Source organism: Rattus rattus, chromosome 1 (assembly GCF_011064425.1).
Source record: "Rattus rattus isolate New Zealand chromosome 1, Rrattus_CSIRO_v1, whole genome shotgun sequence".
NCBI lineage: Eukaryota > Metazoa > Chordata > Mammalia > Rodentia > Muridae > Rattus > Rattus rattus.
Window position 1 is genome coordinate 135473445 of NC_046154.1, and position 17029 is coordinate 135490473.

A 17029-nucleotide genomic window follows, 5' to 3' on the forward strand; every position below is an offset into this window, starting at 1 on the left:
ACATTTGGACCTGCATTATAGAGTGTTAACGTCTCCTTCCCTCTCTTCTCTCCTTTCTCTCCTTCCCTCCCTCACCTGTCAGCGCGCGTGGTGCGTGCATGCGTGGTGCGTGCGTGCGTGCGTGCGTGCCCACTGAAAGGTATCTATTATTTTGAGAAGCAGATTTTCCGAAGTTGATGGCACCTGGCACCATGCTGTCGTCTTTGCTTTGCTTTAGCCTACCTTTTAACTTTAATTTAATTTTATTGTCTGTGGAACAGGGTCTCAATCTGCATCCCAAAATGGCTTTAATCTTACAGCAATCTTCCTGCCTAACCTTTCCCTATTTGGGATTAGAGGGAAGATGCTACTGTAATTGGCACACATCGCCAGTAGTATTCACCAGGTGCTGACAAGACTCCACTCATCATTTTAAGTGTATTTCTTCACATTTGAGGATTCCATTGCTCAGAGTTCTACATTTTCCACATGTCCTATATGTAACCCTCACCTTTCCAAGAGAATCATCCCTGTGCCTGATTGTACTAGCTGTTACAAGTCCGCAAAGACTCCATAGTCCTTTCCCAACATCTGAGCTGTGGTAATCATGGAAGCCTTGTGTCCATTTCATTCACATGGTGCATTCATTGAAGGCTAGATCCTCAAGGAAGCTACCACAGGCTGCTAAGTGTCTGAGTTGACTTGGAATATAATTATTGTGATAATCTCACAAATTTGACATGTCTGGACCCTAGAGTTCCTCTTCTAAAATAACTAAACATGGACTTGGCAGGCAGCTAGGTTCTGTTTTGTGAGATCTCAATGGAACTGTGCTAGAGTGGGTACATATGTTAGCGAGGAGGAGGCTAGGGAGACCATCTTATGTGAACTCGTATTCCATTCTTACCCAATTTAGATAATATTAGAGATATCTTGAGCCCTTTGAAAATCCTTGGTTTTAAGATAATGGTCACAATGTGTATCATTGTTGAGCAGAAATGAATAATATTTGGTTGAAGATCATTTACAGAACATTTTTTCTTTAGCTTTTAATAAATTTTCTGTTGCAAAGAGTATTTAAGTGTTTGAGAAACTATAATTGGTAGGAACATACCAGAAACAGTAGCAGAATTATAGGCAAGCTGCCTAGAGCTTCCTTCGTTTTGCTTTTGAAAAAAAAAAAGTAGACACTTTTGTTCTTGATTAAATTTCTTAAACTCTGATGGAGAGGAAGTATTCCTTCATAGTTGGTCAAATGTAGCTGTGTAGCACTGGGCCTCAACCCAAGTCCTGGGCCTCAGGCAGAGCTAAAAGAGACCTTGTCTGTGAGCAAAGTCTGCTACTATTGGGGACGACACTGTCTTCCTCGCAGAAGACAGGGATAATTTCAGTCAAAGGGTATGCGTGTGGTCAGTGGTCCTCAGTTGCAATGGTAATGAACTCTACATGTTGAGAAGATACGTCAGCCCTGAAGTGTCAGAAACCTGTTTCTATGTCTTAATCCCCACAGTCACCAAGCATCCTCAGTATTACTGTTGTCATGCCTTGACTTCTTTTATAGATACAAGAATTAAGATTCAGAAAAATCATGTGATTCATCCACGTCTCTAGGCAGAACTCCAAGTGCAACCTCCCTTCTAACTAAAGTATTGGATCCGTCTTCCTACACACTTATTATTTCAGCAACATAAGAAGAATATGAGTTTATTTAAAGAAAAAAATATCAGGGCAGAACTATGTGTGACTTGTGGGCTGGCATAGTGAGTTTACTTCAGCAGCCAAAGCATCAACATTGTCAGGGCTACTTCCTCAGGATTCAGGGCAGTCTTACCACACTGCTCGCCATAACCGAGGGCTTTCCCACCTGTGCCCCAGTGACTCAAAAATGACCTGGAGAATTATTTATTTACAAACAAATGCCTAGGCGATACACTGGCTTGTTCCTTGACTAGCTTGTAACCTATATTAACCCATTTATACTATTCTATGTCTGCCACATGGCTAGTTATTCTTCTCGGGTTTATACTTCCAATTTACCCTAAGTTCAGGTGCGGAATCTCCTGTGCCTATTTCCCAGAGTTTCTCTCCCTCTCCCTCCCCTCCCCTCCCCTCCCCCTCCCTCTCCCTCTCTCTCTCCCTGCTCCCCTCCCCTCCCCTCCCCCTCCTCCCCCCCCCTCCCCCCTCCCCCTCCCTCTCCCTCTCCCTCTCCCTCTCCCTCTCTCTCCTCTACCCCAATGTCACAACTTCTAATTCTGCCTCAGTTTGTTGGCCATCAAAGTTTTACTAACAGATGATGTTTCCACACAGTACCCAAGAGATTCTCCCTACGTCTCCCACATGTGGAGCTCCAGCTCCGACATGTTAATGCTGAGGACATAAGCTCCTGCCCAACTGCCCTGTCTACCTTGTCATGGTACCAAACACTAGAACTGCCAACTTACAAAGTGGAGAAGCTTATCTGGGCTTCTGTTCACTTGGTCAGGTTGCCTCTATGTGTGTGGCAGAGAATTATGGGGACTTATGTGGCAAAGGAAATAGCTCTCTTCATAGTGCTGTGAAAGAAAGCAAGGGCTAGGACCCCAATATCCACCTTCAAGACTATGTTCACTGGACCTGATCTCCCTTCACAAAGTCCCACCTCTTAGAGACTCCACAGCCTCCCAAGAGCTCTACTTAGACTTCTAGTCAAGCCTTCAACATGCAAGGATTTGTGGGACACTCAGGACCCAAGGTATAACACCTGGCAGGAGGACATGCCTCAAAAGAGGGAACTGAATAGTTCACAGGACATTCCATGGAACATGGAGACCAGTAACTAGAAGAATGAGAAGAGGTATAAGAAAACCTAGGCTGCCAGAGACAAACATGTACAGGGGCGAGCAATAGAGCTACTGACCTGAAGTTTGTTGTCTGTCTGATGCTGCTTCTAGGGCTTCACACATACATACCCACTGAAGTCCAAATACTGAAGGGGAAACCGAGGCATGAGCAGGTGAAGTTCCCTGCCTCGGCTAAATCACTTATAACGATAGAGTAGATAGGGTCCCAATGTAGGTCTGTAGTCCCTTACCTATATTCTCTAGACTCTGCTGTCATAGGTGGCACTCAGCACCACTGGTACTTTAAAGTGTGTTCATCCATACTTGAGGTTTTGATCTCCTGTGTCCCCACATCTTTTTCATGGTTTATGTATGTAACACTCACCCCGCCTCCGTCCTCCCAAGTGAACTATCATCTCCTAGGTTTGAACATATGCTCCAAATAACAGCCAGCATAGCTGAGGCAAAATTAAGACACCCCAAACATCCAATGAAAGGAAGAAATAATGCAGTGAACTGTGGCTTGAAAGAAGATAAAGTCCTGCCATTGGCTTGTCTCAAGCATTGCTGTAATCAGAAATGAGGTTGCTCTGGGGAAAGCAAAACCAGCAGGATGCTAAGAAAATCATGCCTAGAAACAACGGAGCTGGTACTCAAAGGCAACATGGCTATTGGTAAGCACTTCACAGCAACTTTATCAGCTCATTCTCCTTCCTCCTTAGTTCTTCACCAAGCATGTGCCTGGTATTTATAATATATAGTATATAAAGAATAATAAGATGCTGTAAAATGCTAATAGATTTCTGGGAGTTTTGCTTTAATTTTTACGGTTTTGCTGTTTGAAAGTCATTAGTACTATAAACCTTCATGACTTTTTCAGACACCCTACTGTTACGCTAGTCTTCCCTCCTTTTTCTGTATTTATCTTTCCCCTCCTCCATAACTACAGCCTCCTTGTTTTTCCCAGTTCCCCAGATCTGACCATGTTAACCTGCTATTCTCCTCCGGCTCCCAACCCCCACCCCAGTAATGGTCTCTCTTTTTTCTTTTATTCAAAACAGATTCCCCCCCATATAATATATCCCAATTATTGCTTCCCCTCCCTTTACTCTTCCCAATTTCTTCCCACCTCCCCTCTCAACCAGGCCCACCCTGTTTTTGTGTCTCATTGGAAAACAAACAGGTTTCTAAAGGATATTGATGAAATAAAATAAAATAAATGAAATGAAACAAAAGAAAGTAAGATAAAGCAAAAGCAAACACATTGGAATAGGACATCATAAATAGAAGAGAAAGAGCCCAAGAACAGACATAGACACAGAGATTTGCACATTCAGGAATCCCATAGACCCCACAAAACTGGAAGGCATAATATATATGCAAAGAACCTGTAGGGTTAAAAAAGAGGGAAAGAAAAACAAAATGCAAGATAAAGGAATTTTTTAATGGATATAATTTTTATGAAGGCAAAGGAAAAGCCCTGCTATTACAAGATGAGGAATCTCTAAGATAGTGTTCAGCTCATTCCCTGTCACCTGCCTACCGCTGGGCATGTGGCCTACTCACAGTAGTTTGTTTTCCCAGTGAGATTCCTTAGGAGGAAACTAAGCTATCTTTGGAAAGTGTTTATTAATTGGAATAGTACCAAAGATTCTGGCTTAGGAATGAGGGCACGTGTCTACTTCTCCTTTGAGTTCTAGGACCCCACCTAATGCAGACCCATGGAGGCTCTGTGAGTTCATGTGAGCCTTAGTCCTGTTGATTAGAGGGCTTTTGTTCCTTGATGTCCTGCCTGCCCTCTGGTTCTTATGCTTTTGCTGCCTTGTCTTCCTAAGGGGTCCCTGTACCCTGTGGGGAAGAGTTTGATGGCAGTTTTATTGAGGTATGTGTGAGCATAGGTACTTGGGATTAAGCCTGGGTCCTCACACTTTCCTGACCAATGTTTTACCACAGAGCTATGTACCCAGCACTCGTCTTGCACTTTTAACTGAGTGTTCAGCTGTGTGTGAATTGTAATTCTCCTGCCTTAGCCTTACACATTGTGTCTGAACTTCCTGGCTTGTACCTCCAGGCCTGCTTGGTTGAATTTTTGGTAGCCTCAGCAAGATAGCATTTTCTAGCAAGGACCTTTAAGAAACCGCCATCTACAGAACTGAATTCTTATTCACAGAAATTGCAGGTTTCAGTGCGTGAAGGATGGTCCTATCTCTGTTTGGAAACCATTAGTCAGATGTGCTGTTTAGTAGAGAACGTGATTCGATAAACAATTGAAATACAAGATATGAAATCTTTTCACAGTGTAATATGTTCTCAGGGTTGAGTAATTTTTTATTAAAGTTCATGAGGGTGGGTATTATAGAAAACAAAACTCTGAAATGTTGAAGAATAACGCTTTTCAAATGTACCCTGTTTTGATAAAGAATCTTACTTTCAAAACTAGAATGCGAGCTTAAATTGTAAAAGGGAGCTTAGTGTTTTCTGTTTAAACGCTCTATTTCTGTTTAAGTATGTGTGCTTACCCAGGGAATCTGAACATTGATTAAACTCGGGGATGTTCGACTATCAATTTTATTATTGCCATGTTTATCAAAAATGTTCCATATACTACAGGAAAAAAAATTCTACTTCCTGGATGAGTAAAATGTCTGTCACATTTCAAAGGATCAAAAAGCAGGAGAGTGAAATCTCCTATCCCAGAGACTCGAACAGCGCTTTGTTCTACAGCATGTACGGCTGCAGGCAGAGTTAGAATAGAAATGGTTAACACCCAAAGACAAAGATTATTATGTTCCCGCAGGTAACACTCGTCCACACCAAACTGGAAGAGAAAAATATTAAAGTAGAAAGAAAAAAAAGAAAAACATAATAGAAAACCAACCCTGCTCTTAAAATCCTCCTGTGTGCTCTGGATAAGAATAGTCAATGAGGAAGGAAGGAAGTGGTGTTTTAAAATGGGATTTTTTCATTATTCTGGTGAAACATGTTTGAGAGTAATGCTTCCATGTCTCCATGACAAAATGGATGTGTGGTGCAATGTTTTAATGCTAATAACCCACTTGAGCAAACCAAGCAAATGGCAAATCAAAGGCAGAATCGTTTTGAAATAGAGAGACAGTCAACGTTGGTCATAGAAAAACACACGCTCTCTACTTTCCTATCTCAGCCTCTCGCCCGAGACTTTGGGGGCAACCTGACAGAGACTAGTGTCTTTTGAAGTCATAATTTTGTAGATAATATTTCTTCATAGGATTATCTCACCTCAGAAAATAAAAGCATTCATCTAAAAAGGAGGATCAATATAAACTATAATTAGTTAATGAACACACTGATTTAATTCTAGTATGTTACAGTGACTGGCAGTAACTGATACAGATGACAACGATGAGTTTATATTTAGGGCAGGAGTTGGCTTAAGTAAATGCATCTAGACCCCGCGGTACTCTCATGTGTGCTTAAACCCTGGAAAGTTTGAGTTGAGCGGGATGCCACGTGTTTGTAATCTCCTTGTTTGGAAGGTTGAGGTAGGAGCATCTGAGTTTGAGGCCAGCCTTGTCTACCGAATGAAACAAAATAAACAAAACAGATATTTGTATCATTTAAAAAGTCTGAATTCCCTCTCAGAAACAGGTCCTAAATGAGTGTGGAGGAAACCGACCACATCTGGGACCTCACAGAAAGCAGCAATGGCCCTGAAAGTACATGGGCGAAACAGCTTTTCAAAGGGAAGCATTGGGTTCATTTCTTGAGCTAGAAACTGTGAGCAAGCAACAGGTTTTCGCTGGCTAGAGGCAGCCAGTACAAACAGAACTATACATTCATAAAGAGCCTCGACATATAGCTCTGAGGGTTCCAGAGGGATGCTCAAAATTTGGATTTACTTTACTTTTCTGTGAATGCCTCTCTGTCTCTCTGTCTCTCTGTCTCTCTGTCTCTCTGTCTCTCTGTCTCTCTGTCTCTCTCTCTCTCTCTCTCTCTCTCTGTGTGTGTGTGTGTGTGTGTGTGTGTGTGTGTGTGTGTGTACATGTCCATGCCGGAGTTTTAACCCAGGGCCTTTTAAGTTCTATCACTAAGCTCCACTCTGGCCCCATTTTTCCATTCTCTGTTTCTTGGTCTTCCCCATTTGTGATCCCACTCCTCTGCTGCCTCTGCCAAATATGCATTAACAAGACCTCAGAAAACACTCTACTAACGACTTCAAGGTTCCAGGAAGGAAGAGAAAGCTTGGCTCAAGCCTTTCAGTTCCTTTTGAGGGGCCTACTTAGAACTCCGTTTGTCCACAGTGATTCTTTACCTCCAGCTTCTTACTGTTTTTTATTGGTTATTTTTGAATTTACATTTCAAACTTTCCCAGTTTCCTGTCCATAATCCTCCTATCTCATTCCAACCCCCAACCCCTGTCTCCTTCTTCTAAGATGGTTTTCCCCCTCCTCAACTTCCCCTGCTTCTTGCCACCCCACCCTGACATTCCACTACACTGAGGGGTCCAGACTTGGTAGGACCAAGGGCTTCTCCTCCCATTGGTGCCCAACAAGGCCATCCTCTGCATATGCAGCTGGAGCCATGGGGCTGTCCATGTATACTCTTCAGTAGTAGTTTAGTCCCTGGGAGCTCTGGTTCCTTGGTATTGTTGTTCTTATGGGGTTGCAAATCTTTTTAACTCCTTCAATCTTTTCTCTAACTCCTCCAATGTGGACCCCGTTCTCAGTTCAATGATTTGCTGCTAGCATTCTCCTCTGTATTTGTCATGCTCTGGCTGAGCCTCTCAGGAAACAGCTATATCAAGCTCCTGTTAGCATACACTTCTTGGTTTCATCAATATTGTCTAGGTTTGGTGGTTGTAGAAATATATGGGCTGGATCCCCAGATGGGACAGACCTTGAATGGCCATTCCTTCAATCTCTGCCCCAAACTTTGTCTCCATATCTCCTCCTATGAATATTTTTATTCCCCTTTTAAGAAGGACTGAAGCATCTGCGCTTTGGTCGTCCTTCTTGAGCTTCATGTGGTCTATGGATTTGCTAAGGACTGTTTAACTATGGATGCCCAATGGGAGTGAGGTGTCATGGGGAATTCCTTGAAGAGCACCATAAAACGGTCTTCCCAGATATTTGCCTCTAGGATGCAAAATGAACTATACAAACACAAGATGGAACATTGCTGGCCAGATACCAAGGCTGAGTATGACACAACATAAGAGATGAATCAAAATGAAAACTTCTGCAATCCATGAAAGACCTCATGGAACAGCCATGAGGAAGCAAATACAGTTTTAAAACTCAGAAATTATTCTGTAATCTCTGTAACTCTGCCTTCCATTTTGGTCGACATTCTCTAGGATTATGAATATTAAAGAGAAATAACAATAAAAAGAAGCTAATTTGATTTAGAGGTTGAACAACGAGGATCTTGGAGGAAAGTTTAAGAAACTGGGCAAACTTGGCTGTGATAAAACTCACTTGCTAGAGAGACTCAATAAATGCCAAATACTTGAACTCACCTGCTACGCAAGCATTCTGATGGGGACAATGCACAAAGTCGGCAGAAACAGCAATAAGAGATTTTGGGCTAACTTTAATAGGTATTACCCAGAAGGACTCTATAACTCATACTGAAATTTAACTCAGTGTTACAAGGTCAATCAAACACAAACAACCTAAGCTAAGAAAAGCTGTGGAAACTTGGCTTTTGAGTAGGAAACCATGCATCTCAACTGCGTTGGGCTTACGGCTGCCCAGACTATCTAGGCAGAACGGAGTAGGCCCCATGTCTGCTCTCAGCAGATCATGTAACTGACCTTATAGTTTTTTGACTTCTACTACATATGAGTTGAAGTGAAAATTAATGTGAGTTCTGGAAACAGAAAAACTGGACAAGGCCTGTATCCCAGAGATCCCTTTGACTTTTTGCTTGGTGTGCAAAGGGAAGTGTTGTTTCTAAATTGGCTCCTTTCCAGACCCTATTACTGACAGCTCTACTTCAGGATATTTTATCATGACACTAAAAGATAGCCCAAGTCTTTAACAAACTGAGGTCTTAGAACTGCTCATCAATCCTGTATTCAACAAAGGGGCTGCAGATAGCCTAAGGTTTAACCACAAACACATCTAGTTTTGATCTTCTTGGGAACTAATCAAGAACAAAAACAAAAAAGTGTTGTCAAATATAGGAACAAAAAGGTAGCCATTTTCACAGAATTTAAAGTAGTTTAGAAGACTGCTCTCTGTTCTTTGATATTCAAAAATGAATAATTTGTGTGTGGGGGCATATTGTAATTAGTAATTTTTGACAAATTATGGCATAATTCTAAGTAATGTTCTGTATGCTTTCTCTCCTATCATGCTCAGCAACATTATTTCTCTTTTTTTTGTTGTCCCTTTTGTATTTTTTAGAGAAAGAAACAAGCATCTATGACATCCCCTCCATTTTAAACAGATGCATTCATTGTTCCATACGGACATGGGGTGACGTCCTCAGCCCCATGTGTCCTGAGAGGTTTTCAGCTCTGCTTGCTCATTGTGACACATTTTATGCACTACACAGAAGGAAATACCTCAAGATTTTTGAAAATATTTACCTTTAAAAAACAGCAATCAAACTGTCCGTAATCACATTTTCTGCCTGGCCTTGAAAGGAACATTATTCAATACGTCAGTGGCCCTTCCCATAATGGCAACCTATTAGAAACTCATGCTGTTCTCATACATCTGAGCTCCTTGATGTACTGTGCTCCCCATGGGCCCAGAGGAGCACTCTTGCTTCCGTCTCATGAGTCCTCTATGGTCCCTACTGAAGTGATGGTTGTCAAAACAGTTGTACAGTGGCCTTTGAATGAAAAGTGTGCTGTGTCTGCACACTGCAGATGACAATAAGTCTGAGTATATACATTATGCTGGTTTTTGTTGCCTGGAAAAAGGAAGGCATTTGGGAAATAAACCCCCCAATTTTATTGCCTTTTAACATCTTTTTTCCATTTTAAACTCCAGAACTGGAGATTTGAAGCATTCAAAGAAACTGAAATCTCCTTTGTTGCTCTTTTTTTTTTTTCATTGTAAAATTTCTATAATGTGCCATTAGAAACTACACTCCACAAAGCCAGGCTTCTAAATGAATCCTTTCTGGGAGGCCATTTGAAAACTTTGCACGGTTTCTCTTTGTATGAAAGAGCTTCTGTTGACGGCACAAAGAACAAGCCATCGCCACATATAGGCCAGGCTGCGCAGCCTGGATAACTTTATACAAGGTTGCATTTTTTTCCCTCCACCAATTCCTGATTAAGCTCAGCAGTGACTGTTATCCGGGTGAGGAGCAACAGAAGGACGCTTAGTTTTAATTTGCAGAAATCAAAGGACTCTTCTTAAGTCATGAATATTTACTAGGACATGTTCTTATTTTTCTTTCTTCTAAAATAATTTTCTAGTTTCTAACAACACGAAAACCTCATCTATCTACACAATGCAACATCACTTCCTCTAAAAGAAGATTGTATTTATTTTACGTGTATTGGTGTTTTGCCTGTATGTATGTCCGTGTGCCACATTGCACAGTGCTCGTGGGACTAGAAGGGGGTGCTGCATTCCCCAGAAACTGTAACAGACAGCTTTGATCTACCATGTAGGGACAGGGAAATCAAACCAGGCTCCTGGGAATAACAACAAGTGCTCTTAACCACTGAACCATCTCTGCACGCCCACCACTTCCTTTGTAACAGGAAATGACATTAGCTACTGTTCAAATATCTTTACCATTGATTGACCTTTGAGGGAAAATAGTTTAAAAAATCTGAGATGGACAAAGCCACAGCAAGAAAACGTGCCAGGTACAGTGTACACACGTGCTATTTCAATACTTGGAAAGGAAGACTTCCAAGTTGAAGACTAACCTAGGCTACAGTCAACGACTTTGTCAGATGACCAACAATCACAGGGTAGGAGCAACAGTAAGAAAAGTCACTGAGTAACTGTGATGTTTGATCTTTATTTTTAAAACTCTACCAAATCCAGAATCACCTACCAGACAACCGTCTAGACCAGTTCTCAATCTTCCTAAAGCTACAACCTCTTAATACACTTCCTTGTGTTGTGGTAACTTGCAACCAAAAAATTACTTCATTACAACTTCATAACTGTAATTTAGCTATTGTTATGAACTATAATGTGAAAGTCTGAGATTTGATACATGTGAACCTCCCCAAAGGGGTAGCAACCTACATGTTGAGAGCCACTGCTCTTGCCATGGCATCATTTTACTTACTTGGGTCCTAAATAAAAAGGAGAACATCACCGTGGGCACAGGCGTTTCTTCACTGAACACTGTGACTGCAGCTGCGTGTTCCCTGAGCCGGGCCTTCCTCACTATAATGGACTGTGTCCTCAAACTGTGAGACAAAGTAAACTTTTGCCCACTTAAGTTGTGTTTGCCAGGGATTTGGTCAAGGCAGAAAGAAAAATAACTAATCGAGTAATTAACAAAGGTAGACAAGTTTAGTCAATCCTAGAGTTTGAACAAGGGGTGCATGGCCCCAGGAGGAATCAGGGAACTGTGGTCAGGCAGGGATCAGAGTCACCAACCAGGCAGTTGTGGGTTTCTGCTTGGGAAAAAGGATCTTGTGTTGAAGGATGCTTTTTATAAGAAATGTACCTAAGAGGGATGCTAGGAGCAGTCGGCCTTATTGCCTTACAGTTGCCCCTTTCTGCTCTGGGGAGGTGAGCTTGTGCCATTGAGCAAATCCAGCCCTGCTGGTACAGAACATGCAAGGCTTGCTGGTAGTTAACACGCTTATCTGACACTCCTGCTCCACTGTGTTTCTAACCAGACTCCAGTTCTCAGGAAGTGCAGACAAATCAGTTCCCCACTATCAAAACAACTCATGGGAGTTTTGGAGAAATTGGAGCTCTTGCATATCGGGTCATGAATGGCTCTTGAATTTGAACCTAGAGAATAAGAACTAATTGGCACCCACCCACCAGTGTGTAATACAGAAATTCTACCTGTTTTATAGCCTGTTCTTGGAACGGAGAGACTTTAAGAATGTGCGATCTTTTTTTAGAAGTGCCAAAATCTAAGTTGTTGCTGGAGTTCTGAATAACTACTGGATAAGGAGTCCCAGTGGACCATAAAATGGCACAGGCAAGAATTTTCAATAAATAAATAAATGGGGGAAAACTTGGAAAGGCTGAATCCTCACCTTATGTGTGTGGAATGAACCCTGTACAGAATTTTGGTAAGTTTTACAAGGCACTGCACATTTTCAACTCTAGCGAAAAAAATATTTATGTTGAAAGGTATTCTGGTATAATGGACTTAAACATACTGTGAATCAGGTACTATTTAATGCTCATAATCTATCTTAAAACTTAACGCATCGTGTGATTCAGTATTGTATTGTGTTTTTCCAATTTTATGGTTTTATTTTAAAAGATATGAAATTTGGGAGCTCAGGCTGGCTCTCAAACTTTTGGATGTAAGCATTCTCCTTTCCCTGCTTTAGAAGTACTTGGGACTAAAGACTTGGTATACCATACCCTGCTGCAGCCATATGACAGGTAAGGCCAAGGAAGCACAAAAAGGCTATTTATGTGGTTCAGGGTCATACAGCAGGTAGATAGTAGCCCTGGGATTTGAACTAAGGCAATCCAGCTCAAAGACAACAATGTTAGTCACAGAGATATACAAGGGCACTCCAAGCAAGGAAAGGACTTCTTTACTTCATAGCAGGCTTAGTGCTGTCTTTTTGACAGATGTGAAGCTTAAGGATCAAAGTATAAATAACTCTTTGAAGAGTCTTCACTCTCATGCATTTTAACCTTCTCAGAAGTGTCACACAGGCACAGACTTGGGAAAACCCTTTTACCTAACCAACACTTACTTACATAATGCATCCTATGGGTCAACCAGTTGTCTTAGCAATTTGTCAAACTCCTTTAATCCCAGGAGGTGAGGCCTAGCCTTGTCCCATCTCCCCAGAAAATGAAACTAGAATGTTTGCTGGCTGAGCCATCAAGCGATCACTGAAGTCCATGGAGACTCCATTTTTTATTTGTAAAACTGGGATACCAATACTTCACACAGATATAGTTTTAGCTATGTTCTAAACGTTTTATGTCTGCCATGCTGATGATTTTTAACAGCAAGACTAGTACTGCTGTTGCCAGAAGGAATGAGAAACCAAATATGTAGAAGAAAATTTAACTTTAAGATACAATCTCACTAAACATTATGTATTATAACTTATATCAAACATTAACATGCACAACACATAATAATGTATTCATAGTAAGCATCACAATGTCTAAAATGTATATAGTTTCTTTTTTTTAAAGATTAGTTTATTCATTACACATAAGTACACTGTAGCTGTCTTCAGACACACCAGAGGGTATCAGATCTTATTATAGATGGTTGTGAGCCACCATGTGGTTGCTGGGGTTTGAACTCAGGACCTTTGGAAGAGCAGTCATTGCTCTTAACCACTGAGCCATCTCTCCAGTCCATGTATACAGTTTCTAACTATGAACTAAAATACTGTCATCATCATTCATTCATTCACTTCAACACTAAAGTTCTGGACTGGAAAAAGGCTCATGTAAAGATTCGATCGCAATCCTAAGGGCAACAGGTTCCGTGAATTACATTGAGAAGTTTCTGGAAAACACAGTTAAGGCTGGTCGATTTTGTCTACATCTCAACTGGCTTCCAGATAGGATTTTCACCACTCGCAGCAAACATCTCACTTAGAGCCTGCAACTGCTGACGCCTCTAATTGGCTGCACCCATTTTGGTTGAGCTCTGAGGAGATCGCCAAATGAACATGACAATTTCTAGGGTTTTAGCTCTGAATTTTTTTCTCTGTCACACATTTTAAACTTTCCAAAGGAGCCACACAGGAACAGGTTTGTGAAGCCCACTGTATCTGATTTCTGCAGCTATTAGCATCTTTAACCAAAGCTTCTGTTACGTGGGAATGTTATTTCCGAGCATGGCAAACCTACTAAAGTGGTGTGTTGTTGCTTCACTTCATTTTAAAAGGATTTTTCTAGTTGGCATATGAAGTTTGCAGACCATATGGGGTTCTCTGGGATGCTTCGCAACACGTGTTCACCTGTGTGATGCTGAATGGTGTGCTTTCTTTTCATTTAATATATCCATGAATTTTCTGTTTGTCGCATGAGGGCTTTATGTGTTTGGGAGGAGGGGGGTCCTCTGTGATGCTTTGCTGAACACATGTTCTGTGTTCTATAGTTTCACAAGCTATAAACCAGGAGCAGGAGCTAAGATCTTTGGATAGAACCTTAGTTTTTACCAAAAAGTAGGATGGGGCATAGAGGTAGTCTTATACACAGTCTTTTTCAAAGAAAGTGATTGTGTGTGTGTGTGTGTGTGTGTGTGTGTGTGTGTGTGTGTGTGTGTGTGTTCTGTACAGTAGAAATTACTACTGAGTATATATGGTCAATACATGTAGACGTGTTGATCTTCTCTTGGACTGTAATTATTTGTATTTCTCTCTCATTTTCGAAACTATCTTCAGATGTTTGTAAGTGGCTAAGGCACCGTGGTTCTTGTTAATCTATCGTTTGAGCCTTTCAGACAGGTGGACTATGGTAAACAGCACGTGACAGGGTAAAGCAATAACTAAAAAGGTTTTTCAGTTTCAATTGCAGACAAAAGACAGCCTTTGGTACTTACAACTTTATAAAACTAGTATTATGACATTAGAGTCTAGGAAATCATGAGTCTTAGAGTCCATCCAGGAAGATTCCCACAGAGGCAATGAATTTCACTTTAATATCCACTTTTTTTTATTGCAATGCTAGGTTGGAAAACACCCACAGATTTAATCATATCACTCACTAGATCCGTACCAGATAATGGCCATCAGATACATGTGGCTTATGTCAAGATTGCAAAAATTAAAGAAAGCAAAATTGCTCTTCTAACAACAGGCCCAGGAGATCTGATGCCCTCTTCTGCCCTCCTTAGGCACTTCCCACACAGCATGCACAGGCATGTGGGCAGGAAAGTACCCATACTCATAAAAATAAATGCATGCACACATAAATAAAAACCTTTAAAAGATGCTGCTGGCATATATTTTTTCAGACTTACATATTTGCATGTATTTTTAAATATTCAAATTCAATTTCGAGGAGGACTATAATCTAGACAATGCTGGTGATGGTGTCACGTCAAACCTCTAACACTGCTACAAATGAGTTTTCCTCTCTTGTCCATACATACAGAGGCTGAGTTGAGTCTTATCCACTGTGTCTCCCAGAAAGCCATAATGAGGTGTCTTTTGACTCTCCTTGTATTCATCCCAATCCCTTATATTCATGGTTACCAGAAAAGCTCTAAGGAAGCTGTACAACATGGAGAGAATTGTATGCACACCAGGCTAATGCACACTGAGTGATATGGAACACTTTCAGAACTCAGCAACAAGCTTATTGGTCCATTCCTTGTGAATCTGTGGTAGTGCTGTTTAGTGACAGGAAAATGACAATGGTGAACAATGACATGGAATGCTCCATGAAAGCCAAGGAGCAGGAATGAAAAGCACTGTTAGCCTTTGAGGTAGGCTTGGTACCATGGTCCAAGTCCTCCCTAGGCTCTATAGAGCAAAGTTTTGTAGATGACAATGAAAAATGAACACATTTTTGATAAGCCAGAGTTTCTCAACTATGAGATGCTCCTTAGAAATGAAGGTGCCCAGATTCTGTCAGCAGGGTCTGGGAACGTGGCTTGTTGCTAATTTTCTAGGCGATAAATTCTTCATCTTTAGACACCTCAAAGTAACAGAAAGTCCCACCGACTGGGACATCTTAATGGAGATCATTTCAATCAACAGAATTCTACTTCCACAACAGAAGAGGGGAAAAAAGCCAAACAGACAAATAAAAACCCACAAGTAAGTCTGTAGGACTTCAGAGAGCAAAAGACAACATTGAGGGCAACAGCAGGCATTTAACTGGCTAGCAACCCAACATATCACTAGAAATAATACTACTCATAGACACCTTTTACCTGAAATCTTGCAACCTGTTTTTTTCTAACAGTGTCATTAACAGGTTTTATTACTCTGACAACCATGAGTGATCACGCAAGTAATTCACTGGCTTAAATATGAAACTAAAAATGACGTAAGGAATTTACAATATCTACAAGGTCATTGCTCGCTATAGCTAAAACTTCACTCTGGGTGTAGAAGGCCATTGACAAAATTGACAGACTGTTGAATGGCGCCAACCCTTGTTTTACCTGCGACGTTCACGCCCACAACAATAAGATATGCCCATCCTTACCACAGAGATGGAATTGGAGAGCAGTGTGCCATCCTGGCCCAGCATGTTGGACACGGTGATCTCTGGCAGGTCCATGTTTTGTGGATGGAACGGAAGCAGGCCATTGTGGTTCATGGGGTGACACAGAGAGTGGTAACCGGACTCCACCTCATTCAGGTGCACCAGAGAGTGGTCAGGGAGTGAGGGAGGAGTAATGGGTGGGATGTTAAAGTCTTCACTTTCCAGACTTGGGCCAGGGTAGGACTGAAAAGACAGAGTGATACAGAGGGTAATTAGCATCCACTTGTTTGTCATCCAAACCCAGGGACTCAGTGGCCTGATGGAAATGTCTACCAGCAGCATGACAGATTTGGCTAGGACATTCAAACCCTGGGATCACCGTTGTGCGTTGTCTCTTTATGTTTGGAAGAAAATGCTCATACTCGTGAGACATCTGCTTTGGGTACCAAACCTGCTTCTGTTACACGGCTTTCTTTTCCTAGGAAGTTGAACTCAAACGGATTTCAAAGATCCCATTAACATTTTCTAGAGTATTAACCTAGCTGAATACCTTTTTTTTTTTCAACAAGAATTGTAGGGAAGGAAGGCAATTTATAAAATTGTTTGATCAAACATGTTTCATAAGACTCCCTACTGCTACAATTGTGGGATGTAGTCAAAATGAATTCCAGAAGTCTGGGGCAGTTGCTTTTCCGTTTGAAAAACCTATCTGCTTGTAATTAAGAAAAAAGTTATTACTTAAAAAGAAAGTTAAGCCTGTGCCTGAGGGTGTGCTCACTGAAAGTTTGGGGAGTTTTAAAATGCTATTAGATGCTAATTTTGCCATTAACATTTTATCATCAAAATAAAAGCGAAGATTGCTTTCATGACTTCTGTAAACATTTATTTGAATTTCCCCCATAGGCTCCTAACACTGCAACTGTTTAAGTTCAG

General features: G+C 41.3%; 1 protein-coding gene across 1 annotated transcript in view; it reads right to left on the reverse strand.

Annotated features, from left to right (window-relative positions):
• Tox (thymocyte selection associated high mobility group box) overlaps positions 1-17029 on the reverse strand; it is a 151086-nt gene that overhangs the window by 115827 nt on the left and 18230 nt on the right. The window contains exon 2 of the mRNA XM_032906160.1: positions 16097-16339. Coding sequence (XP_032762051.1) covers positions 16097-16339 — 243 coding nt within the window. The remainder of the gene's footprint in view (positions 1-16096; positions 16340-17029) is intronic.